The sequence below is a fragment of the Durio zibethinus genome, chromosome 4 (assembly GCF_047325235.1).
Source record: "Durio zibethinus cultivar Kanyao isolate XHJ-2024 chromosome 4, ASM4732523v1, whole genome shotgun sequence".
In the NCBI taxonomy this organism is placed as follows: domain Eukaryota; kingdom Viridiplantae; phylum Streptophyta; class Magnoliopsida; order Malvales; family Malvaceae; genus Durio; species Durio zibethinus.
Genome location: NC_143165.1, coordinates 1,040,071 through 1,066,252, shown reverse-complemented (window position 1 = coordinate 1,066,252; position 26,182 = coordinate 1,040,071). Strand labels below are relative to the sequence as shown.

Here is a 26,182-nt window from a genome sequence, read left to right as displayed (position 1 = left end):
TTTTTTTATCAAGAACAATAATTGCTACAGTATGGTTGGTCTTTGGCTCCGAACAACTTTGTCTTTTTGTGTTGGCAGCTTGGATCAGCTGATTCTTGGGCTAATTCCTGCTTTGAATGTAGTTTGTTAGGATTGTTTATCCTTCCATAGCATTATCCAAATTTTGTAATTCTACACCATCTTTATCTAGAGTTTGATGAAAATGTGAAGATGCTGATCTAAATTGGTTTAACATTTTTCATCCTTCTTGGTATTGAAAAAGTAGTTCTTGTACATGATTAATATCTTCTATCTGAGATAGTTTTTGAAGAAGTTTTAGGGCTTCTGGATCGTTATCTCAGATTGGTATGTCATATGGGCCGTAATAGGTATCAACAATAATTTGTCTTCCATCTGTCCAGACTGTGGCTTTAGGAAAACTTACTCTGATAGCTAAATTAAATAAATATTGAGATTTCTCTATCATTTCTATTCCTATTTGAAATTGGTATTGAACATGATTGGAGAATTTGGAAACAATCTTGTTTAGATTTTGTAGGTTTTCTAAATCGTCTATGACTGAATTTAAATGAGGTCCAATGAAGCTTTTTCAAAATTTTCAGATTTGGTAAGGTTAAAAAAAAAATTTCTCTTTGAAAGGTTCCAATAAGACTGGTTATAGTAAAATGTATATATTAAAAATGGTTACTATTTTTTATAGTTTGATAGATATGGTGTTTAATAAAGACAGGGAAGTCTTTGATCAAATAAAAAAAAAATTGTATAAGGATTTGACTAACAAAACCAAATTCAATGCTAGTTACATCGAAAAGTTCATGATTGAGATGAAATTTGATTTTTGAAATTTGGTCTCCTATAATAGTAGTATGGATATATAGAGAATAATAATATTCAAAAAAAAATTTTACTAACAGTTTTTCTGTAGTCTTTTGAATAGAAAAATTTATTTGTTGAAATAATTCCTTGGTTAGGAATTGAATAGCTTTTTCAAAAAAAAAGAATCCTCTTAAGCTTGTTTAGCTTATGAGAGTATTTATTTTCAAAATATTCACATAGTTTCAAGAAATTGTTTATTTATGAAACTGTATATACATTTTTTTTCAAAGCGAAGAAATCAATATCTTACTGTTTTAGCAAGTTAGCTGACAGAAGGTTTTAAAAAGCTGCTTCTTTAAATTCTTGAATATCTTTGGCTTGTTTAGCTAGATATTCAGTCAGTTTAGTCATCCTTTTACAAAATTAGATTTTGTTTTGAGAAAGATAAAATTTTCAGACTGAGTTTAACAAACCATAGACTTGTGGTTCAAGTCCAGGATTATAAAAATCTTTAATCTCTAGATTAGAGAGTTTAGTTTCTTATAGCAGTTTTTCTGCTGATGAAACTATTTGAGAATAACTCAAAGAAGTCCACTCGTTTAAATCTTAAGTAAACTGAGAGAATTCTGGTTGAATCCTAAAAAGAAATGGCATATAAGGTGGTCTAAAATTTTATGGTTGATAGAAAAATAATCCTTGGTTAGGATCATTGTAAAAACCAAATCTTTAGTTAGGATTTACAAAGAAAGCAGGAGATCGTGGAGAAAAAAAGGTTAAAGAAGAAGTGAAAGAGAAAAAAAAACCTTTTTTAGATTGCTTTTTCTTTATCGTTCTCCATTTTTCAGGTTTTTCTTGGGGTGTTTTACCTCGATCCATTTGGTCTGTTAAGAAAATCTACTAAAATATTTTTATCAAAGTTAATAAACTTAATAAAAAAATTATATTGACAAAAAAAGTTGTACCACCTGATTTTTTTTGGATTATTTAAGATTTTTTTGTTTTTGAGAAAATTTTGGATTGCCTGGTTATCTGTTCTTATAACAAACGTCTCAAGGGCTAAATAAATATAAAATCATTGTATACCATTTTTTATAGCTAATAATTTTTTTCATAAATAATATAAGTTATTTCATTTGGTTTAAACTTTCCTGAATTATAACAATAAATCACTTCATCATTTTGATGAAAATTTTTTACTTTAAGGACACATCTCTAATGTTCTTCACTGGCATCTATCTCTAATATCAGTAAATCTCTCTGTTTAGACAAATAAATTGTAGGAATGTAGGTTAGCTCTGATTTAATTTGTTTAATAATATCAAAGTCCGTTGGTGTCCAAACAAAATCATTATTTTTGCATAATATTTTCAAAAGAAGGCTTTCCTTTTTGAAAAAGTTTTTGAAAAATTATATGCCATAATTAACAACACTTAAAAAATTGTTGAAATTATTTGATATTATCCAATATTTCTGAAAACTCCTTGATCATCGAGATAATATGATCCTGTAATATTAATCCATTAACAAATATATTAAGATCAAGAAATTTTATTTCTGTTTTTTTGAGTTCAACCTTTTTAAGACTAAAAAAATACCATGTAAAATAAAATTCTTGAGCAATAATATTCAAATGTTTCTTGTGCTCATCAAATGTATTAAAAAAATAAGTATATCATCAATATATACATAGCAAAATTATTTATGTTTATTGAATATTGTGTCCATCTAAGGTTGAAATATTTGTAATGCATTGCATAGATCGAAAAACATAATAGTCCATTGGTAATGGCCTGTTAGTGCACTAAAAGTAGGGGTGTAAATGATACATTAGTACTCGCAAGCTACTCGGGTTCGATTCGAAGAAAACTCGAATTCGGTTCGATTATTATCGAGTCGAGCTCGAGCTCGAGTAGCTCGACTTATCGATCGAGCCGAATTCGAGTATTCTTATATCCGGCTCGAGTAGCTCGCGAGCCTAATCGAGCTTTTCTATTATATATTTATTTTTATTATTTTATTTATAAAATTACTTTTTTACCCTTAACTTAAAAAACCCTAAAATTTTATTTTCTTTCTTTCTCTCTTCTCCTTCAGTTTTTCTCCCCGTCTCTCTCACTCACCAACAGCCCTACTTGCGGCGGCTTTTCTTCCCGAATCCCACTCCATTGTCTTCCAAGCTTGTTCCACCCTTTCGAAAGCCCTTTCTCCTCTCTCTAAAAGGCTTGAACAGAACCCGATCTTGAACAGAACCCATTCGACGTTTGCAGCAGCTTCAACAGTTTGCAGCAGCTTCAACAGAACCCATTCGACGTTTGCAGCAGCTTCAACAGTTTGCAGATCTTGAACAGAACCCATTCGACGTTTGCAGCTTGCAGCAGCTTCAACAGTTTACAGATCTTGAACAGAACCCATTCGACATTTGCAGCAGCTTCAACAGTTTACAGCAGCTTCAACAGTTTACAGATCTTGAACAGTTTGCAGCAGCTTCAACAGTTTACAGATCTTGAACAAAACCCATTCGACGTTTGCAGCTTGCAGCAGCTTCAACAGTTTACAGATCTTGAACAGAACCCATTGGACGTTTGCAGCAGCTTCAACAGTTTGCAGCAGCTTCAACAGTTTGCAGCAGCTTCAACAGAACCCATTCGACGTTTGCAGCAGCTTCAACAGTTTGCAGATCTTGAACAAAACCCATTCGACGTTTGCAGCTTGCAGCAGCTTCAACAATTTACAGATCTTGAACAAAACCCATTCGACGTTTGCAGCTTGCAGCAGCTTCAACAATTTGCAGATCTTGAACAAAACCCATTGGACGTTTGCAGCAGCTTCAACAGTTTACAGCAGCTTCAACAGTTTGCAGCAGCTTCAACAGTTTGCAGATCTTGAACAGTTTGCAGCAGCTTCAACAGTTTACAGATCTTGAACAGAACCCATTGGACGTTTGCAGCAACTTCAACAGTTTGCAGCAGCTTCAACAGAACCCATTCGACGTTTGCAGCAGCTTCAACAGAACCCGATCCCTCAACGTAGCCCTTTTTCCTCTCTCTAAAAGGTAAGCTCGTTCCACCCATTCGACATTTGCAGTAGCTTGAACAGAACCCGATCCCTCAACGTAGCCTTTTCTCCATGACATACTTTTTGAGTGCCATTTTTTTATTAAATGTTTTTATGTTAGGCTTCCAATTCATGCTAAAAGGTGGTTTAAATAAGAATGCCTTAATTAAATACCTTTATGAATGCCTAAATTAAATACCCTTATGAATATTGTGGGGATGCAGATCGAGAACAACAATGAAATGGGGCAAGGTGTTATAGCTATTTGTTAGTATTGATATTCTCAATTCTGATTTGTTTGTCAAACACTATCATATTATATTTTTATTTTTGTTGCAAACTTGTGAAAAGCAGTATGTTCTTTGTGAAGTTGCATTTAAATACTGAATTTTGTAAACCAAAAGTCTCTATATTATTAGCAAGAAAGTAATTGAATTTGGGCCACTTCAAGACTTGCACAATACGCTTTATCAGTAGAAAAACTTTTGGATGGTTCATATTATTTAACAAAAAAAAAAGGTCATTGGCTCTATTGTTTTTAGTCATAATCATAATTTGAGCTTCCATATAGTTCATCACTAATTTATTGGGGACTGTTTAATGTGAATACTTTTCTTTTTTATGCATATTAGATTTGTTAGAATATAACCTGACACTTATTTCTAATGAGATTGAGTTAATGTTATATAAATACTAAATAGGCATGTATAATTGTAAAAATTAATAAGAAATATTCATTTTAAGAAATTGATTTTAGAAATTGAAATTATTATCGAAGTAGGTAATCTTAAATTTATTAAAATTCCTACAATATTAGTATATTTTTCCAAAGAATAAAATTTTATACTCTTCCAATAATTTGTTCTCGTAACTTGTTTAGCATGTTTCTGGCAATAAAATTTATCGCACATGTTTCTAACAACTTGTTTGCATTATTGTTTGATCCTAAAATTATATTATTGTTTTGATTTGTCTTTTTTGTTTTTTGTTATAGGAAACTAAACATGTCATCAACCACACCAGATATCTCTTCTATACCAGTTCAGCCGACAATAAATTCTTTTACTAGTCGAATTGTGTCAGATGATGGTAATGATTCAATGAATGAAGCTTTAGATGCCACTAATGGTAACACAGATAAAACACCAGTCATTGATGCCAATGATAGAGAATGTGATAATGCTGACCTTGAAGAGTGTGAAGAAAGTAATGAGAAAAAGAGGCAAAAGACATCTGCTGTTTGGTTAGAATTCAAAGAAGTCACTCTTTCTGATGGTTCCAAAAAAGGAGAGTGTGTCCATTGCAAGAAGAAGCTAGCAATAAATACAAGTAAAAGTACAACTCAATTTAAGAGGCATTTGACAACTTGTGTTAAGAGAAAAATTTTTCAGAATCAACAACAAATGATCAACTTTCAGCCAGTAAACACATGTGGTGATGTACAGATACTACATGCTCTCACAGATGGCAAGTTTGATATGGTAAAGATGAGAGAAGCAGCTGCACATTGGATACTTATGCACGAGCATCCTTTTTCGATTATAGAAGAGGAAGGTTTTAACATGATGCAAAAACGTGGGATGCCTGAATGGGAAAAGGTATCACGCAATACTATTAAAAAAGATTGCATGCAAGTTTATGAAGCAGAAAAGAAGAAATTAAAGGCATTGTTGAAGACTGTCAGCAAGATTAGTTTGACAACAGATTTATGGAAATCAAGTAATCAAAAGATTGAGTACATGGTTCTTACAGCACACTTTGTAGATTCTAATTGGAGATTGCAAAAGCGTGTTATTAGCTTTGTTCACATACCTCCTCCTCGTCGCGGTGTTGAGATTGCTGATTGTATTTTTAAGTGTCTAAAGGAATGGGGAATTGAAAACAAGGTGTTTACACTTTCTGTGGACAATGCTTCAAGCAATGATGTGGCGATTAGAATTCTTAAAGACACTTTTTCAAGAAATAGGATGTTGCTTTGTGGAGGAAAATTATTTCATGTTCGGTGTTGTGCACATATCTTAAATCTCATGGTTCAAGATGGCCTTTCTGAGATTAAGAATGTGATTGGTGATGTTCATGAAAGTGTCAGTTTTATTAATCAAAATGAGGCAAGACTTAACTCATTTTCTGATATAGTACAGCAGTTACAGTTACCTGATAGGAAACTCATTCTCGATTGTAAAACACGTTGGAATTCGACATTCGAGATGTTATCGATTGCAATCAAATTCAAAGAAGTGTTTCCGAGACTCAAAGAGCGAGAATCTCATTATGAATGTTGTCCAAGTCATAAAGATTGGGAAAAGGTGGAGAAAGTTTGTGAGATTTTAGAAGTTTTTAATTCAGCCACTAAAATCATCTCTGGAAGTGATTATCCAACTTCAAACCTGTTTCTGAATGAAGTTTATCGTGTGAAAGTGTTGTTGGATAAAAGGATGAATGATGAAAATGAATTTGTTCAAGCAATGGTTCGTAAGATGAAGAGTAAATTTGATAAATATTGGGGAGAATGTAATTTGTTGATGTCTATAGCAGCAATCTTGGATCCAAGGTGCAAAATGAGGGTGATTGAGTTTTGCTTTCCTCGAATGTACCCTGATAGAGAAGCAAAAGAAAATATTGCTAAAGTTCGAGATGCCCTTTATGAGATTTATGATGAATATGCTCGTGAGTATCAATTTGGCAATGAGCATAGTGCTGAAACTCAAGTACATGATAATGGTATTAGTGGTATGAATATAGAAGCTTCTTCTTCTGGTTGGTTTGAATTTGCAAATTATGTAAAATCAGTTGAAACTACTCAACCACAACAGTCTGATTTAGATGTCTACCTAGCTGAGGGCTGTTTTATCTGTGAAGGAGATTCCACTAAGTTTCATGCTTTGGAATGGTGGAAAGCGAGCACTTTGAAGTATCGTATTTTATCCAAGATGGCTCGGGATATACTTGCTATTCCTATCACTACAGTGGCTTCAGAAGCTACCTTTAGTGCAGGAGGTAGAGTTATTGATACTTATCGTGCTTCTTTATCTCCTGACACAGTGCAAGCATTACTTTGTGGAGGAGATTGGTGTCGGAATCTTCATGGAGTGAAGAAGAAGAACAAAGTGAGTTTTTTTTATTATTATTTTGTTATTAGGTGACTATCATTGGTTTAATCTAATTTTTAACTATTATTTTCCTTTACTTTATCTATGTAGAAAGAGAAGAAATCAATTGAGATTGCACTCAAAATTCCCTAAAGTGAGGATATCTAATGTCTTCTATACAGGTATGAAATATTATTATTAAATACTTTTAATTTGTCACAACATTACTAAAGAAAAATAGGTAGTAGCTAGTCTAGATTGAGCTTTTTGCATTATAATTTACGAACCATAGGTTAACTAATGATAGAAACTCATGTTAAGGTAATTGACAAGATATTGTTTATATTTTTTTGCTTTGATTATAAGACAACTGACAAGATAAAATCCATGTTGATGCTAATGTTAAAAATTTAAAGTTATTGATCATTGTAATAATATTACAATCTTTTTCTTGCATGGGTACTTTTATCGTTATTCTTATTGTTAATTATAATTTCTTTGTTTTGTAATTATTCTTTTGTATAGGTTTATTGAAAAGCAATATGAGCCCAATGTTCATTTGAAGACATAATATTGTGAAGGCAGCATATGTATTGTTGTTGGTTTGTTGTAACTTATTTGTGAACTTATTTGCTTGGATATTTACTATCTTTCAATTAGGATTTTAATTTCTAAGTTTCATTATGTCTTATATTTGTGTGTTGTATTTGAATCATTTAATGAGACTTTTATTTGCTTAAATTTGATTGTTGTGTAAGTTATTATTATTATTATTGTTGTTGTTGTTATTGTTGTTGTTATCTTGAAAATATAATATTTATTAGGTTTGATAAAAATTAGTTGTAAAAGATCTCGAGCTCGAATAATCGAGTTTTTTTTTCGAGTATAAAAATCGAGCTTTTTTTTATATATTAATCGAGCTTAATCGAGCGAGCTCGAATAGCTCGAATTCGATCACGAATCGAGTTCGAGCTTGAAAAATGAAACTCGATCGAGCTCGAACCGAGTATCGAGCCCCGAATTATGAGTCGAGCTCGAGCTCGAGCTTCTCATTATTCGGCTCGGCTCGGCTCGTTTACAGCCCTAACTAAAAGTAGTTAAGGGTTTAAATTCAATTTTACGCATGATTTGCCAAAAACCTAACTTACAATCAAATTTTAAAAAATATTTAGTATTTTTTACTAAATTTATTAAAACATCTTTACGAGGAATAATATAGCCATCAAATACAATATTTTGATTTAATTTCTTATAATTGATAACCATGCGAGGTTTACCTCATTTAATCTCTGAATGGTTTCTTACCATGAATGTTGGGCTAGAATGTGGACTAGTAGTTGGTTTTATTAGACCTTTGTCTAGTAGTTCTGAGATTTGGATCTAGAATTCATCTATATCCTATTTGATATAGATCATGGGCTTTACTTTTATAATCTTTTTTGAAATGTGAAAATTAAGCTCGCAGTATCTTGTACTTTTTTGCCAAATCTTGAATGGTTATTCACTGAAGTTTTTCTGCAAGATCTTATAAAGCCAATGTTTTTCATTGATTACTTTGATAACATTTGATAATCTTTCTGGTTGAAAGTTTTTATCACAAATATGCTTATGTTCCTGCAATAAGGGAATCTTAACTGATTTTTTATCATTTGTAAGAGTAACATGAGTAGTAGAGATAGAAAATGGAACATGAGTATGTAAAAAATTATTTTCTAAAAGAATGTCTCCATGCATATTAGGAAAACATAATATTTTTGGGATTATAAATCTAATATTATTAAAATAAACAAGAATATTTTTTGCTTTATAACCAACAATGGTTTTCTTACCATCAATACCTATTATGATGATAGGATGTTTCATTGATTGTCATTTGCTTTTGGGTAAAGCATATTTCGACAACTTGAGATTGTTGCTCTAATGTCTAGTAATATATGTAGACTATATGGTTTACAGTCCTGAAATCGAAAGTCACCTTTCACAAAAATATAAATATTTGTCTTTGTTAGAAAATAAAATTGTGTCAGGTGCAGATAGTTTAAAATTATTTATAAAATGCAACATTTTCGTTTCTTCATGTCTACAAGTTATAGAAGAAAAAGTATGAGAATGGAAAACAAAATTAATAGAATGATAATAAAATTAATTATCACCTGTATTTTGTTGAGATAGATTATCTCTGGCAAATATAAAAATTTGAGCATTACCTGTATGGCTTATACTGTTTGCTCGTTGTAGATTTTTTGCACTATTGGTGCTATGAAATCCTAAAAAAGAACTTCTATGAGGAGTATTAAAAGATTGATCACTAGTTATACTCTCAATATCATCATTTTTTTTATGATTAAAAACATTAGTGGGGGGTAAAATCAGGTTTGGATTAAAACTGGTTAAAACATAAGGATTTTTAAAATAAAGATTTTTTTTTGATGAAAAAAATTCTAAACTTGGTACTTTCTATTTTTCAGAGGTATTTTCTAAAATATCTTTGAGACACTATCTTTGTGGAATAGATAAATCTTCGAGTTTGACCATTTTTTGTTTGATTTCTAAATCAAAACTATTTAATTCAAATAGTTCAATAATATTGGAATCTATCTGTTTGATAGACATATTTGTAGTATTAGTAGACTCATAAATGGTAGACCAGTTGATTGAAAGGTCATGCAATTTTTCTTCAATATTAGAATTTGTTATTTTGACACGAAGATATAAACATTTTTCAATGTTTTTATCAAAAATATAAATAAAATAGTTTGGTTTTACTTTAAATAAAACAATACCAGCAACTAAATTTGATTGGATTTCTCCAATTATAACATTAGAATGGTTTTTTAAATGATTATACATTATAATTGCAATTATAGGTGTATCTTTGCAAGCAAGAAATAGTGTTTAATGGTAATTAAAATCATACTAATATGTATATATTTAACATGAGGGTATTTTTCATAAAAAATGATTTTTTTTTGTAAAAATAAGTATTTTTACTGATCTTTTGTTTAGAATTATTAGCAATTGTATCACCAGATAGTTTTTCTATATAACATTTAAACCAAGGTTGGAATTTTTTAAACAGATTTGTTTTGTGAACCTCATCTGGTTTGATGAGTTGTAATTCTTTAATTTTTTTTTTAGAAATATGATAAGTTTTTCTCATCATATTTTTAAGTTTAACCATAACTTCTTTTGCTGTAATTGTTGTACCTGTAGAAGAAGTAACTGAAATTTTATCTTAGTTAGATTCAGTATTCATCATAAAAATAATTTTAGATTCATCATCAGAAAAACTATAATCAATTTCAGAAAAGATTTCATAAAATATTTCATCATCTGATAACTCATCTACAAATAAAATTTGAAGATAACATGCTTTAAGTTTTTTAATCATTTTTTGAGCACTTTTCCCTTTGTTAAGGCAGTGATCAATATAGTGACCTTCTTGATCACAAATAAAATATTTACAAGTTTGTTTAGAAGATTTTTTCATTTTTTTAATAACAAATTTACCTTTTTTAGGCTTTGTCAATTTATCAATTTTTTCTAGTTTCCATTTTTTTCAAAATTATTTTTGTTTTTTCTTAAAACGAGTTTTTCTGCGAGTAAGTTATTTGTTATAACCAAATTCTAAAACATTTTCTAAAATCTTAGTACACTGTTGATAACTAAATTTAGATTTTATCTGTTGATAGCCTTTTGCTTGAATTTGTAAAATTTTGATTCAGTTTTTAGATATTATTAGGATAGTAACATGTAATAATAGCATACATGAAATAATTGATCTAGTAATATTTTATATACTTATTTTCAAAATGTGATATTTAGTAAATTTAACGTTTAAATCTCAACATCATACTAGAGGTGAAAAAAAAACAAAAAAAAAAATAAAAATTGAATCAAAATCATAGTGACCATTTTGAGTCGATTTTTTTTATTTGATTAAAATTAAATTCGAATATTAATATATATATATATTAGTTTTGATCAAATCAATTAATTAATTCTCATTTGATTCGATCTATGGATATCTTTGAAAACCATGCATATTCAAATCTTGAATTTGATATATGTTTAGGGGGGGGGGGTGGGTGTGGGGTTCTTAAGTTAGACTAGATCAAACTATGTCTAAGCTAGAGCATTGGCATTTAGGTTGAATTTCTTGCATGCAACAAAAATCAAATGTTGTCTACGTAATCTCAATTGTGGACCTACCTTATACCTCACAAATCTAGAGGAGAAAATATAAAATAATAATAATAATAATAATAATAACATTAGCACATGTTTAGCTTTATCATGAAAAGAAAAAGCAAGTTGTGACTAATTATGCACCAGCTTACATATAGGAACGGTAATGGGTTGGGGCATACTTTTGCTGTTCGGGATTTTGACCTGACTCTTTAATATTTTATTTTACATTTGATTTAATATTAAAATATTATTTTTAATATTTAATTTAATCTTAAATTAATTTAATAATTTTAATTTGATATAATATTTATAAAATATTTTTAATATAAATTATATTTTAATTATATATAAATATAATAATTTTAAAATTAATATTTTAAATTAAAATATTAAATAATAATTTTATTAATATAATATATATAAATATAAAATTAAATAAATAATAAAATATTTTTATATATCCGAGTTTGATTGAGATAGTGCCAACCCAAACTCTCGACTCTAAAAAAAAACCCCAATCTAATTTTGAGTTTTAAAATAATCTAATCCTATCATAATAAAATAAGTAAAAATTCATCGAGTATAAGTTATATTGTCATCCTTGTGTCATTATCTTTAGTTTCATTCAAATTTTCTTGATTTTAAGTTCAAAGAAAAATGAATGGTATAAAAAAAAGAAAAAAAATGAAAATGATACTATTACTTATTTAGAAAATAAATTATTAAAAACTATTTATTGTAAGTTAAAATTTTATAATTGTAATTAAATTACATTAAAATTTCATAATGGTTCTAGTAAAATCGATTAAAGACAAATTATTCATCTACTATTAATAAAATTTTTAAAATTTACAAACGAAATTAATAAAATAAAATATATCAAATATATTAAAAATAAAAAATTAATTACAAAAATATTATATATGAAAAAAAATTACTAAATAAAAGAAATGAAAAGGTAAACTCAATAATTAAGCAAGTACTGAGACAGCAGCACCGGATGGACCGCCCAGCAAAGCAAACAGGAAACTCCAAACAGTTAACAGACAAATATCATAACCGTGTGGGTCCCTCACTCCTTTTGACTAAAAGTCGTTGACTTTTTGGTCACGGTCGCCAATCCCTTAACATTACCCCACTCTTTCTACAGTGGTCGTTACTCACGTGCGTATGTGTGCAAGCCACGTGTTTGTAATCGACGGGAGAGTCAATTAACCGAGTGAGAGACACAGAGATTGTTGAGTTAGGAAGAAATGTGATTGCAGACAAGGGTGGGACCCACCCGAAGGCAGAAACTGCTCCGACGAACAATTTCCCGCCAAATTAGAAACTCAACAGAAAAACAGCAAAATTAATACTTTGACCCTTCAACAATAGTCTTGTTTTTAAAATGATGATTAAATTGTTAAAGTTTGAGTAAAGATTTTTGTTTTATCACCCAACCATTATATTTTAATGGGATGCTAACGTAATAATGACATGTTAATTCTCATATATCATGTGGTATTATCACATTAAAAAATTTTAAATTTTTTAAATTTATAATATTATTTCAATAATAACATGTGACATATCAAATGAGGTGATTATTATTATATCAATGCCAAGTTAATACATTATTACAGATTTCGGTTGACATGATAACAATGACTCCTAAATTGATATCAACAATATCACGTCACATATCAAATGATACGGTAATGTCACATGACATTTATCATTTACGCAATAATATCATATCAATATGATGTTAAAAATTAACGACTGAATAATAAAAAAAATATTCATTTAAATTTTAGTGATTAAATTAAAATTTTTAATAATTTGATGACTATATGGAAAAAAAACTACTTTACCCAAAATATTAATACTCTTTAAAAAATTAGTTTTAAATGTTTCTTAAGAAAAAAAATTCAGAATTACTAATATAAATATAACAAAAGGAAGCATCAATTCACGTAATGTAAAATTTTTTTAATATTACAGATTTTTTAACCCTTGATTTTAATAAATTCAAAAGGTGAGAGAGATAAATAAAAAATAATAAAAAATAATTTAATCTTATCTCTTGAATTTTTTAAAATAAATAGTTAAATAATGTATAAAATTAAAAAAAATTACAATGTCTAAATTTATCCCTCCTCAAATAAAAAATATTACTATAAATAAATTTATAGACTAGAAACATTTGCTTATATTTTAAGAGGGATATACATTCAATGTTTAATATTGAACAAAATTAATTAAAAAATCTCAAATTTAAATCTTAAAATTGAAAAGATGAAACTTATGAAGTAAAAAGTAGTTTTTTAGTATACATAGTCCAAAATTTCAACTCTCTTTGTTCAATTAAATCAAAATCCTTTTACTAATTAGTAATTCATCCCATAGCTGCTTAATTGTGTTATTCATCCCATTTTAAACCTTTATTAGGGTCTTTCAAATTTTGTTAAGTATGTAGATAAATTAAAAATAAATAAATAAAACATTTGATTTAATGATAAATGTATATATTTTGCTCAAAGAGTATGAATTCCATTTTTTTGAAATAAAATAAAATAATTAAAATTCTAGATTTTTCTTCCATAATCCAACTTATATGAATAAAAGTTAATTACAATTTTTTTATCTAAACTTTGACAAATATATAAATTGGTATTTAAATAAATAAAATATATAATTTGCACTCAAAACTTTCAAATAATGTATTGTTTTAATCCAAAATTTAACATTGTTAATTTAGCTAGCCTATATGATATGTAACTATTATAATTTTATTATATGTATGTTATTTATTAAATAAAAATATTAAATATTTTGTAAAAATATTATGCAGATACCACATGATAAATAATAATTGACCTATCCTAAATAATTTTATGGTTTAACTAAAAATATATTTTTTAGATCCTTTTTATTTAAAAAAACATGTTGACAATATGTATAGTAAATACATAATTCAAAAAATTTTGTCAAATGCTATGTATATAAGTTAATATAGTTAACAGATTAGAGTTGGGATTAAAATAGTATATAATTTGAAAATTAATGATACAAATTATACATTTTATGAAGTTCAGGGAGCAAATTGTATATTTTAATTTTTAGATATCAAATTATACATTTTTTTCTAAAATTAATGTGCAAAGGTGTAATTAATTTTATAAATAAATATATCACATAAATTCATTTAAACTTTTTATTTTTTTATTTGAAGTTTTCGTTAGCTTTGGGATACTAATTATGCTAGGAGAGATTCACCTCTATGTATATCAACTAATTTCACATATTTTAACTCATTGAAAACATTCAAGCACAGTACAAAAAGATGGAAATATATACCAACTAAAGCTTGGGTTTAAGTTTTGATATTGTACTTTGGATGTTTGATTAACAAATTTTCATTGAGGCCAATGGGACATTGTGGTTTGCATAAAGCATTTCTATCTTTTTATTTATTTATTTATTTGTTTTAAATGAAAAATTCAAGAAAATAAAAGTTTGAACTTTGAATTTTAAATCATATTTTTCTTCAAAATAATAGATAATAAGGCTAATTTAATTGACACAAATATATGTGATATTTGATTAATATTATTGATCATATCATGTGTACAGCACATAAAATCATCAATATCCTTTTTAATGTTAATTTAAAATGTCTTTTTTTTACATAGATAATAAAAATCTCGTCCAAAACTGATCAATTGTTAGATGTCGCGTAAAATTTACATGAAGATTTCATAAAATATTTAGCATTTTTCTTTAACACATGATATGCTCATGACATGATGAAAGTGGTCATGTGTTGAAGAAAAAAAATATTGAATTTCAAATACCTAAATATTTCTTTAGGTTTTAGTTGTAAAGGGATATATGTTCTGGTCAAATAGCAAGATTTTCTCTTTATTTTGTGAATTTCATTTACAAATTTTAATTAATTTTGGTGGGATTGTTTAGAAAATTGGAAAAATGAAAGTAATTTTTCAAAGAATTATTAATATGGTGAAAACAAGAAATTCCTAAATTGAAACCTTAAGAGATCTTTGAGTTTGTGAGATAAAATAATCTAAATATTTATATTTGCTGAAAATAAAATTCATCTTTTTGGGACTTTTGAATTTGAAATTATTCTTTTGATACATTGCATGTGAAATTAATGGTATATAAATAAAAAAAAATTTCAAATTAAAAGAACTTGTATACTCTCTTTAAAATTTAAAAACTTGCAAGAATATAAAAAAATTGATAAATATTAAGACTTTGATTCTCTTAATTATTTATTTGATTTTATGAGATGTATTTTTCTTAATTAAATTTAAGTTAGACATTAAAAGATAAATTATTCCATTCTTTCACCTAATTCACTTGTTTTAATTTGTTCATATAATTTTAAAAGTTTCTTTCTTTTTATAAGAAAAGGTAAAAATACCTTCGTAAAAAAAATTTTCTTATTTGTATTTTTTATTTTTTATTTTAAAAAAATTACAGACAAAATATAAAAAATAAATATAAAATTTTAAATATTCAGATTTAAATTTTAAAATAATTATATATTATATTTAATTATATGAATTAATTGAATTAAATTTTTTATTTTATTTCTTTTTAATCTTCAATTATTGAGTTTTTTTTTTTGTTAATTAAAGAAATAATGTAATTGATGAAAGCCAAGGCAGTTAACAGAAAAAAGAAGAGGTGAAGGTTTTCAATTTCAAAGTCACTTTCAAGTTTCAACCATGGTTAGAAAAATGGCCAATAAATCTAAGGTTAAGTCAACTACTCTTATCTCCTTTGGGCTCCATGGTTGGATATTAGCTGTCAAACAAGAACACAAGAGCAACATATTCGCAAATATTTTATTTTAAAAAATTTTTCTTTTCTTTTTTGGTTTTTCCTTTCACAATTTATTTATTTTATTGCTTCAAAAACCATAAAAGGACTCTTTCACTAACCCCATTTCTTCTCCTACTGTTTCCCAAACTTTTTCTTTTCATACACACTCTTTTTCAGCTTCCCTGAGCCTTCAGCAGTGTTGGGTTAAGCTTACTTTTGCATTTTGGGATTAAAAAATTTTGATTCTTATTAAAGTTTAAACTTTTAGACGCAAAAACTGGCAAGTTTTGGCAATAAATAAAGTTTCAGTTTTGAGTCCCCAAAAAAAATTTTGCTGTTTGTAATTTTTGTGGACTTTTTTTTTTGGTTGAAAAAAATGGAAACTGAATCATAAAGCCTTAAACTTCGGCCTTAAGAAAAGTTTTGGTTCAATTTGGGTGTTTTCTTGAGTTGGGTATTGAAGATTTTCAACTTATAGTAAAAGGCTTGAGATTTTGCTTTGAGCTGTTTTAGCCATGCAGACTTTATGTTCTTGGTGAGTTGCTTAATTCCTATATGTGTTTCCTTTTGGTTTCTTTACTTGTTCTTTTGCTTCAAAGCAGCTTTGTTTCATTGTTTGGTAATGTTAATTCAATAAAATATGTAACCATTAACCTTTTTTTTTTTTTTTTTTCATTTGGAATGCTTCTCTGATTTGCATGAAATTGGATTTACTTTTTTTTTTTTTTTCTTTCTTCCCCCCTTGAGAATGCTTCCTTCTGTTGCTTTGTGTTTGTATGCTTGAATGTTAGTAATATTTCCTTGAAATTATTTGTTTAATCGTAGTTTTGTTAAGTAAAATAATCTTTGGTTGGTATCATTGAGTTATTCTTTGGAATTAAACTGAAGGAATGAGAAGATTGCAATTGCAAATTAGATGTATTTATGGTTCATTCATGCATGATTTTTTCAATCTTTTTTCATCAATTGGGCCCACAAAATATCATTCATTAGTTAATCGCACACACAGAAATGATCACTGTGTTTTTTTCCAAATTCATTTATGTATGTACTATTTTACTGAAGCTTGGAGCTTTTTCCACCGTCCATTTGATGGTACTGGTTTGTAAGTTTATATCTATGACGTATTGCCGGTGTATAGAATTATTCTTATTACATGCATTATTTATTTATTTATTGCTTTTCATTTTTTAGGTAAGTAGGTTACAGTGTTTTCATTGATTCTCGCAACTGTTTATTTCTTAATTATGGTGACATTGTTTTTTAATCATGTTGTTGTGATTACATTAATGAATGGATTGTTTATAAAACTATGTCTCTGGTCTATGAATGAATGATTATCTGCTGACCAAGCAAGATGTTTTTCCGTTTATCATATTCAAACATTGCAATGGTATCCCATGCGGCTTATATAACGTATGATTTTTTTAAGTTTGTACTGGTAATGAGATTATGTCATTTGTATGCCCAAATTGGATGTATTCTACCTTGGATACTTCACTGACCAAAATAAGTTTCATTGATGGTCAACGACTCAAATGCAGTATCGAATTTCTTCTTTGCTCTAAGCCTCTAACTACAGGGGTGGCCTTTTGCCATTTTTATATATACAGATGCTTTTATCCGATGTCCAAAGGCAAAGGACCAATCACCCTTCTCAAGAAGGCCTCAAGCTTTCCTATATTCCTTTTTATGCATTTTGTTTTGCCTTCAATTTCTTCTTGTTTAACTAAGAACTGACAGGAGCAATTGGTAACCTACTAACATTAGATTAGACTTTTTTTTTCCTCTTTATTCATTTGACCAAAACCTTTTTGAATTGGTGTTGACTGTTTTAATTTTGCTCTTGCATTTCTTTTGTTAAACTTGACTGAGCTGAATGTTTATGGAAAATATGGTAGAAAGTTTGAATCATTGATTTAATTATGCTTATATGGATGATTCCATGTCACATTAGTAACATGGCCTTGATTTCAAAGTTGACAATTGTTGATTAGATGATCTTCTACTATTGCAATGAATATTTTACGGTAATCATGGTCCTTCAATCTAGTTAACTTACTGTCTTAGATATTTTTATTATCCTTTTCAAGACTGTTCAGCTGGCTGAACGGAATCACATGGATGAAGATTGGCTATATGTTTGTTGCCTGTTATTGTTTCAGTGAGTGATTTTTTCTTCTGTTTTAAACTAGTGAAGAAGGGATCGATATTGGAAAGATGATGGAAAACAAAAGGATACCTTGCTCGGTTGACCATAGCAGTTTCTCTTCTTTGGCATCCAAACGGCAGAAGGCTGATATGTCTATCTCCGCAAAGGTTTTTAGCCATCTTTACTCCACACTGTATCTCTTCTCAGTGACACATTCTTCCACATTCATTTCATAGCTATACTAAACAAATATCTTGTATCAAGACTCCCAACAGTGATGGGGTACTCAAATCAATTCAGTTTGACTATAGTTTAATCCCCATTAGCAGGGGTTAGCTACATGTAACTTTCTACGTTTTTCCCTTTTATTCCTAGATCAACTCATTTGTTTGGTTCTTCCAATTATCTCTTCTCAAAATATCTAGTAGTTCATCCTATTTGTTGTGCGTTTGTTTTAATCATGTCACTGTCTATGAAATCAATATAATTTTCTGTTTTTATCTTGTGCTGAAAACCTATGCAAACTTTTATTTGAAACTAGTAAGATGATGATCACATGTTCTTTCAAACAAGGTGCCTAGTTTATATACTCTAGGCATAACATACATTCTTTTCGTACTTATTTTAGGGGTCATATGGGAAGGCATTTTCTTCCAAAGATGCTTCCAAATGCATGCTCAGCTATTACTTATTTATTAATCAATGGTGTTAGTTCAGTTTCTAGACATGCAGAGTTTTATCTCTTCATATCTTCACTATGTACTATAGTAAGTGGTATGTATTATGTGATGTGTTTGTTGCTAATATTAATCTTAATTTACACTTTCTGGCAATAGGATAGGAAAGAGAAGCTTGGTGAACATGTTGTCGCTCTGCAGCAGCTTGTTTCACCATATGGAAAGGTAAAATTGGCAATCAATTGTTTACATTGGATTGGCAATACTTTATATAGTGCTAGTACTAGACATCAACATTTAGACTTTAGTCGGTTGTTTCTGGTGGAAATTGCGTTGAAAGTCAAGTATAATATTTTTAATCCACAAAAAACTTGAATGGTGATGCTATAGTTGTATTTTAGCATTTGTTATGACTTTTAATAAAGTTGCCTATCTTGCTAAAACTGTGAAGCTCTTTTTGATTAATCGCAGACAGATACAGCTTCTGTCCTCCTGGAGGCAATGGAATACATACGATTTCTTCATGAACAAGTTAAGGTTTGTTTTTCTTGCCTGTTGTACTTAAATTATCCTTGCATGCATATTAGTTAGTACTAATTACAAATTTTAAATGCTTGCTTCTAAAGATCAGCAATTGCAAATTCCAAACAATATGCATACTGCCTAGAGTTGTCCAGATTGTTGATTAGGCATACTCATAATATCCGCCGATTTGTTTTTTAATTTAAACATGCGACCTGGGAGATTTAACAGTTGCAGACTCAGTACAGCATTGAACTTTGAACAACTTTAGCTTACAATTTTAAGCGATTCAAGCTTTGACCAACTTAAAAATGTCAGGAGGAGCTTTTAAGTGTTAGGTTAGTCTTAGGCAATGTTCAAAGGGGAAACAAAAGTGAATATCAAAGAAAAGAAATGAGGAGAGTGAAAATGAAAGAAAGCATTGTTTTTTCCTTTTAAAGATCATGGAACATTATTAATGGCTATGACCAAGTGTGGAGTGATATGCTTGTGGTATTTAAGTTAGAACTTGAATTTGTATGGAATTCATCTCCATGATGCTTGTAAATACGTGTGCCGTCAGAAACCCTTTTCTTGTCTGTAGAGAAATTTACTTTTATGTATAAATGGCAATTTTAACTTTAAATTTCTTGGCGTTTGTGTTTTTGGGGTTTGTTTCAGGTGTTGAGTGCTCCATATCTCCAAACCACACCAACAAATAATATGCAGGTAAGCATTAAATGGACCCTGGTAAACAAATTGGACATGTAACCTGAAGATGATCCAACTAGCATCTTCCCAGGAAGATAAAAAAGTTTTTATAGAGAATTTTTCGTAATGTCTGAAAACATAACTAGCTCTTTACAATGCCTCTTGAGAACCATGGGGATCAAATCACCTTTAAATTCAGGATAACAATATGAGCTGTTCTTATATGTTCAAACCCTAGTCATCTCTATTTATGGAATTGATTTGGTTTGATTTCTGTGTTGTTGAAACACCGGTTATATTGAAACACTATATAGACATGTTATGGATGGATTTGAAATGGATTTGATTTTTCTTCCAGGATGTAGAGCATTATAGCCTGGGAAACCGAGGTTTATGTCTTGTTCCAATCTCTTATACTGTTGAAGTTGCTCGGAGCAATGGTGCTGATATTTGGGCTCCCATCAAGTCCACATCTGCTAAATTTAACAAGGCTATCTCACAATTCAATTGACATTTTATTTCACAGCAACTGGAAGGCTTTGAAATCCACTAAAGTGGTTTAGAAGGTAACCAACTTATCATTGAATATGCAAAATTTTCCCAGGAAATTTATATAGATGATGTACTAAGATAGGATGATGATAGGCAAAATTATTAGTCTTTGATTGGGAGAATTGTGTATCTAAATGCAGTCCTGGACCTTTCTAGTTTTAAGCAGGTGCCGGGAGCAACCCGCATTCAATCTATTCAAGTATAAAAACTTCTTTCTCTCTCCTGATCATGTGATGTAAAATGTATATCGGTGAACATTAGTTGAATGACTACTTTAAATTGTATCTATTAATATATGAAGGGGAATTCCATGGTTAATGAAGCTGTCCGGTCTTTTTTCCTAAGGAATCATATGGGTTCTAGTCAACCTCATGACTTACTGCCTGAGTTAATTTATGCATTATTGCCTCACTAGTTAAGATTTGTGCTTAAAGAATGTGTGGGTTCCAAATTGTTGCAAATTAACTCTGGGATCTAAATTCCTTAATGATTATCAAAGTCTTTTATTTTGTTTTATTTGGGAAAAGACAATCAAGCATCAATCACTGAATCAAATATTCGAATGTTTTGATCTTTAAATTTTTCATGAAGAGTTTTATCTTTGTAATTCCCAAACTTAAATGACCAGATGGAGGGAAGAATGAGGGTTTTCTGAGCTGCATTTGATGATGTCCAAATGTTCAAGGTACTAGCCAAGTCAACTAATGCGCTAAGCTATGGTCAGTTTAGGGGGTTACCCTTTCTAAGAACCCTTGCCTCTCAAAATAGGGTTAAAACGTAAAACTCATAGTTGGAAAATGGTTTTAAATTTAGAAAGCTCTTTCTTTGAAATGCATTCACATTATCAGAGAAGTGAAAACAATCTGAATTGGCAGTATCTTCAAAAATTCAACAATGGCATTAAGGAACAGTTTGGCCTGCTGCTCTCAAGTCATAGTTTTTTGCTCTGCTGTTAAAAGTTCCTTGCAGGGTGCAGTTTGGTCACTGGCCCAGGCAAGACATGGTTACGTACTGCATAACCTGTGATCCATAAGACTATCTCCACCTAAAATTGCACAAAAGTCTTAAAAGATTTGAGTTCATACTCAACACTTTGTAAAGGCATGGTTTAACTGCCACGCATCTTCGTTAGGTTTTTTTTTTTTTTTTTTTTGCCTGTCTATATTTCCTGATCTTCGAACAAAAGAAAACCACTTCAATCAGGAACTGTTAGAGCTTAATGAGTTCAAGCTTTTTTCTTCCTACCTGCAGAAGTTGGTGCCCCTGGTTCAGCAATTTTCAGAAGTGAAATCTCCATTCTTATTTGAACTCCGTGTTAATGCAGCCTCCTGAAGACATTATACCATATACATATACAAACATAACTGAAGTAAACCTTATCTTAGCCAGTAAAACCTGAAAAGGGGATAGGACAGGAAATGTTATCAACTTTAACCAACCGGCCAAAATACAGCTAATCCAATTCAATTAGAATCCCGTCAAAGGACATGATAGATGAGCCCTTACTAAGGCCTAGCTTAATTCATGTCACTTCATTTTATAGTAGTATCCGAGCAAAAGATGTAAAAATGACTAAGGTTTTACACAAATAAATCCGGCAATCTTGCTGAATTAGAATTTACTTTGCCTTGAAACCACTGGAATGTGAATGAATAAAATCGGTCTATGAGCTTGCTGAATTAGGTTTAACTTTCTCTCGCAGGAATTGCAGCATGTGTTCACGTTTCCAATTGTCGATTCTGCAAAAAAACCATAGAAGGACTAAGTAGGAGACTTATTGTTTCACCAAATGGAAGCAAGAATAATGCAAACTAAAAATGGTGGGAGAGCATTGTTTTCTAAGTCTTAAAAAAAGGCTGAATTTTAAAAGTAATAATAGAGTTGTCATCCTCAATCTCGTGCATTTCTGCATGCTATGCATATCTGAAGGATACCAAGACAAAATTCGTTGCATAAACAAATATCATATTTATTCGAATGCTTTCTTTCTAATTAGTTTGCAGGTGAGCAAAAAGGGAGGAAACCGAAGGGGTAGGGGAAGGATAATCATGCTTAGATGTTGAGTTTAAGTACCAAACTTTAAATTGTGAGCATTATTATGAGTTTGGCCAAAGTAATCTGTCGAAGTAAATTCCTCTTTATTCAATGGATATTGCATCTCAAGATTTCAACATGAGCTAACTGCATTAATAGAAGCACCTAACCTTATAGTTTCCTTATGTTGGCCCTCATCATCCAACATGATCAACTTGGGAGGAGAATTGAAAAGATATTGAACTTTAACAGTTGGAAACTCGTCCTTCTCTTCTTCAATGAAACCAACAATTTCAGGATAGAATACCAGTTTCCTCATGCACACCTCCAATATTGCACCTGAATATGTAATCTGCAATTGCATGAATTTAGAAGTGACTTAAGAAATTAGAAAAAGAAACACCACAGCATGCAATACCAAAATTAAGAAACAACTTATATATTCCCACTAAAAATGAAAAGGTAATTGAGAATAATATAGAAACAATAGATCGTTATCTTTTTATATATCAGTATCTAGAATTAGATTCTTATTGTTCTGCAGTCCCATCACATGGTTCACTTTCCACCTTTCCCCCTTTCTTTTTGGGGATAAATACCATTCTTTTTTTTTTTTTTTTTGAAAGAAAGGAGAAAACCAAAATCAAATGAGTAGCTAAAAAATGCAGGATTATGAACAAGACAGAATTATGGGGATTCCTACACTTCATGATAACTATAGTTGAGGAATTAGTGGTTATATGATCTAGAATACAATTGTTGGTTAAAGGCATTTTGGAAAGAAGATAGAACATCTTACATGTTCTTACATGCAAAGTCCAGTAAGAAACTTGAAACCCTTAATATTTACTAAGGTAAAAAAGAATGTCATTTTATCAGAGGTACCTGCAGTAGTATTATACATGCTAGAGAACATGGCTGCTAAAGGTTCAATAACAATGTGAAAATCCATTAACTCTTTTGCTAGACAGCTACATCCTCCCTTTCACAACTCAATCTAACCTGAGAGTTAACAGACTTCCCCTAGGTGCAATTTAGAAAACATTGCACTGATAAAGGTTATTTTAAAGAAAAAAAAAATTAAAGGAGGATGAAGTGTAAGAGAGATTTAGAGAACATCAAGGGTGGTTGAAAATCTATTAAAGAATAAAATTTTGAACCCCTCCTGCGCCAAAAAAAAAAAACAAAAACCCATCTTCAAAGCATATTTCATACCTTAGTAATAGAATCATCTGAGTCTTCCGTGCAACATTTCAAGCAGTCAGATATCAACTCTGCAATCAAAACATATAGTTACAGCCAGATTGATGCATGTAATGCATTTGTCAATTAACTGCTCTTTAGTGTTGAGTTTAATATGTAGCATAACCACAACAGAACAGCTGTGTTCTTTAAAATCTCTGGTGTCACTCCTTTTTTGTTAATCAAATGCATTGCACTTTGCACACAATGTTCTTGCTACATCACACAAAGTCTTCCCACCTTAAACTATTATGCTATGTTTCAGCATACTCATTGCCCTTTTACATGATAATATTACCACATCAAGGACAGTGACATCATAAAACAGCAGAATCGCAAGGCAGTTTCATTTTGTACAGAAGGCAAGGCAACATATAGTTCTATTTGTAAGGATTTTGATTGCACAAAAGGAGCCAGAGTAAATTTAACAACAATAAAACTGTACCTTCTGCTTAGCTATGATTTTCCTAAAAGTAACAAAAATAGTAAAGCCAAACTTCATTAAACCGAAACAATAGATGTCGTATTAAAATTATAATCACTTTACAAAATTTAAAGTTTTCAATAGAACCAGCGCCACAACTTGAGAAATTTTAAGAAAACTGGATCTTAAGCTGACAAAAATCTAATTTTTTTAACTACTCAAACTGTTGCATCCACCTACAAAGATGCTTGATATAAAGAATTATGATGGTTATTTGTAATTTGACCTTATGACATAGAGCTTCACTATTTTGCACCTAGCAAAAGTATCAAAATCGATGCATCATTGCTCCCAATTTAAGATCAGACAAAGCCGCCTGATATCATAAAATCAAAACCCAGAAAGAAAAAAGGAAACCCAAACATATAACACCAAAAACAATCCAAAGAATTCACTAAACACTCAAAACCTTAAAATTTCCAAAATTTAATCAAACAAGGCGTTTGAACACTAAAACAATGAAAACCCAAGTTAAAAAATTTGACAAAATGGTAAATTTTTTTGAAAAGGGCGTTGATGCAATACCTTTGTCCTTGACATACTCAGAAAAAGTGTTGCAACCAGAACAAAGGGCTAAACCCGTGAAACCCAGATCCTCACATTGCTTTGAGCTTAGCTGTTCTTTTGACGATGATACAATCACGGCGGCTGATGAAATTACAAGAATTATTAATAAAAAATAATATAATATGTTTCTCAACATCTCTATCTCGCTCTCAGAACTTCTTTCCTTCCACGAGTCTTCCTCTTCGGAGTTGAGAGTCTCTTCCTTTCCTTCAAACAGGGAAGAGGTTCTCTTATAAAGCAATCCGTATTGATGAATTTTGATAACAAAAGAAAAACGATGTCGTTCAGCTTAAAGGTTATTTTAACTAAGGTATCCATTATTATCAAATCCGTATACGACATATTCAAATAATTATAATCGAATAATTAATGAATTCATATAAAAATTTATTATTTATGATGAATTTAATTCGAATACAGATAGTTTTTTTTTAAAATTAAATATTTGAATATGTTTAAATTTTAATAAATAATAATAAATATTTAAATTCGTATATGAATTAATTATCTATTTATATATGTCAAATCTATAAAATTTTATAATTAAAGATTTTAAATCTTAAAAATAATTTTTATTTTTAATGAAAAATAATAAATATTCGAATTCGTATCTAAATTAATTATCCTTTTATATATCAAATATATAAAATCTATAAATTTGACTTTTAAATTAGAGTTTTATTTATTTTATATTTTGATAAAAAATTTAAATAAATAAATATTTTAATGAATTCGAATATTTAAATAAATAATACTTATTTAAATGAATTCAGATTTAAATAATGATATTAAACTTAAATAAATATTTAAATAAATTTAGGTATTATAAATATTAAATGAATGCCAATAAAAATATCTCAAAAATAATAAATATTTACTCCATTACATTTCTAATTTTAACAATGTAAATAGTAAATGGTAATTAGGTTTTAAATTTTGAGTCATGTTAGATTGAGACTACAGATTTGGATTCAAAAACAAAGCAAATGAGATTTCAAAGTAAAATTTAATTTGTATTTTAATTCTCGCTTATTTTTAAATTTGTTACTCGAAATATTTTTTAATTCATAATCTTAAAAAAATTTATCTTATATTATATAATTTCAATTAATACTCTCAAAAATTAGTGTTAGTTATGTAATAAAACACATGTAAATTAATAAATATATCGTTTATAATTATTTTTTAAATTTATGAATTCATTGGAAGCTTATTTAATGGTAAATTTGAAATATTTATTTGTGAAGGGTAAATGTTTTATACACGCCGTGGCACA

General features: G+C 29.3%; 3 protein-coding genes across 5 annotated transcripts; 2 read left to right on the top strand and 1 right to left on the bottom strand.

Moving 5' to 3' along the window:
* Positions 1–2,901: 2,901 nt before the first annotated feature.
* On the top strand, positions 2,902–7,700 carry LOC111294749 (zinc finger BED domain-containing protein RICESLEEPER 2-like). Its single transcript, XM_089758949.1, has 4 exons — positions 2,902–3,868; positions 4,865–6,977; positions 7,071–7,141; positions 7,485–7,700. The coding sequence occupies exons 2-3, from the start codon at positions 4,875–4,877 to the stop codon at positions 7,110–7,112; spliced, it is 2,145 nt and encodes a 714-aa protein (XP_089615075.1). The 5' UTR covers positions 2,902–3,868; positions 4,865–4,874; the 3' UTR covers positions 7,113–7,141; positions 7,485–7,700.
* An 8,281-nt stretch (positions 7,701–15,981) lies between these two features.
* On the top strand, positions 15,982–20,923 carry LOC111287122 (transcription factor bHLH153-like). Of its 3 annotated transcripts, none has more exons than XM_022877370.2 (6): positions 15,982–16,521; positions 18,182–18,305; positions 18,975–19,040; positions 19,287–19,352; positions 19,998–20,045; positions 20,386–20,923. In XM_022877370.2, exons 1-6 carry the CDS (start codon positions 16,502–16,504, stop codon positions 20,536–20,538), a joined length of 477 nt encoding a protein of 158 aa, XP_022733105.1. In that variant the 5' UTR covers positions 15,982–16,501; the 3' UTR covers positions 20,539–20,923. The 3 variants fall into 3 exon arrangements, with proteins under 3 accessions (XP_022733105.1, XP_022733108.1, XP_022733107.1); XM_022877372.2 differs by having other exon boundaries at positions 15,984–16,521; positions 18,187–18,305; XM_022877373.2 differs by lacking the exon at positions 18,975–19,040.
* Positions 20,924–21,988: 1,065 nt separating this feature from the next.
* Positions 21,989–25,113, bottom strand: LOC111287121 (uncharacterized). Its single transcript, XM_022877369.2, has 4 exons — positions 24,865–25,113; positions 23,829–23,887; positions 22,784–22,965; positions 21,989–22,318 (listed from the first exon to the last, which is right to left on the bottom strand). Exons 1-4 carry the CDS (start codon positions 25,040–25,042, stop codon positions 22,243–22,245), a joined length of 495 nt encoding a protein of 164 aa, XP_022733104.2. The 5' UTR covers positions 25,043–25,113; the 3' UTR covers positions 21,989–22,242.
* Between the last annotated feature and the right edge of the window lie 1,069 nt (positions 25,114–26,182).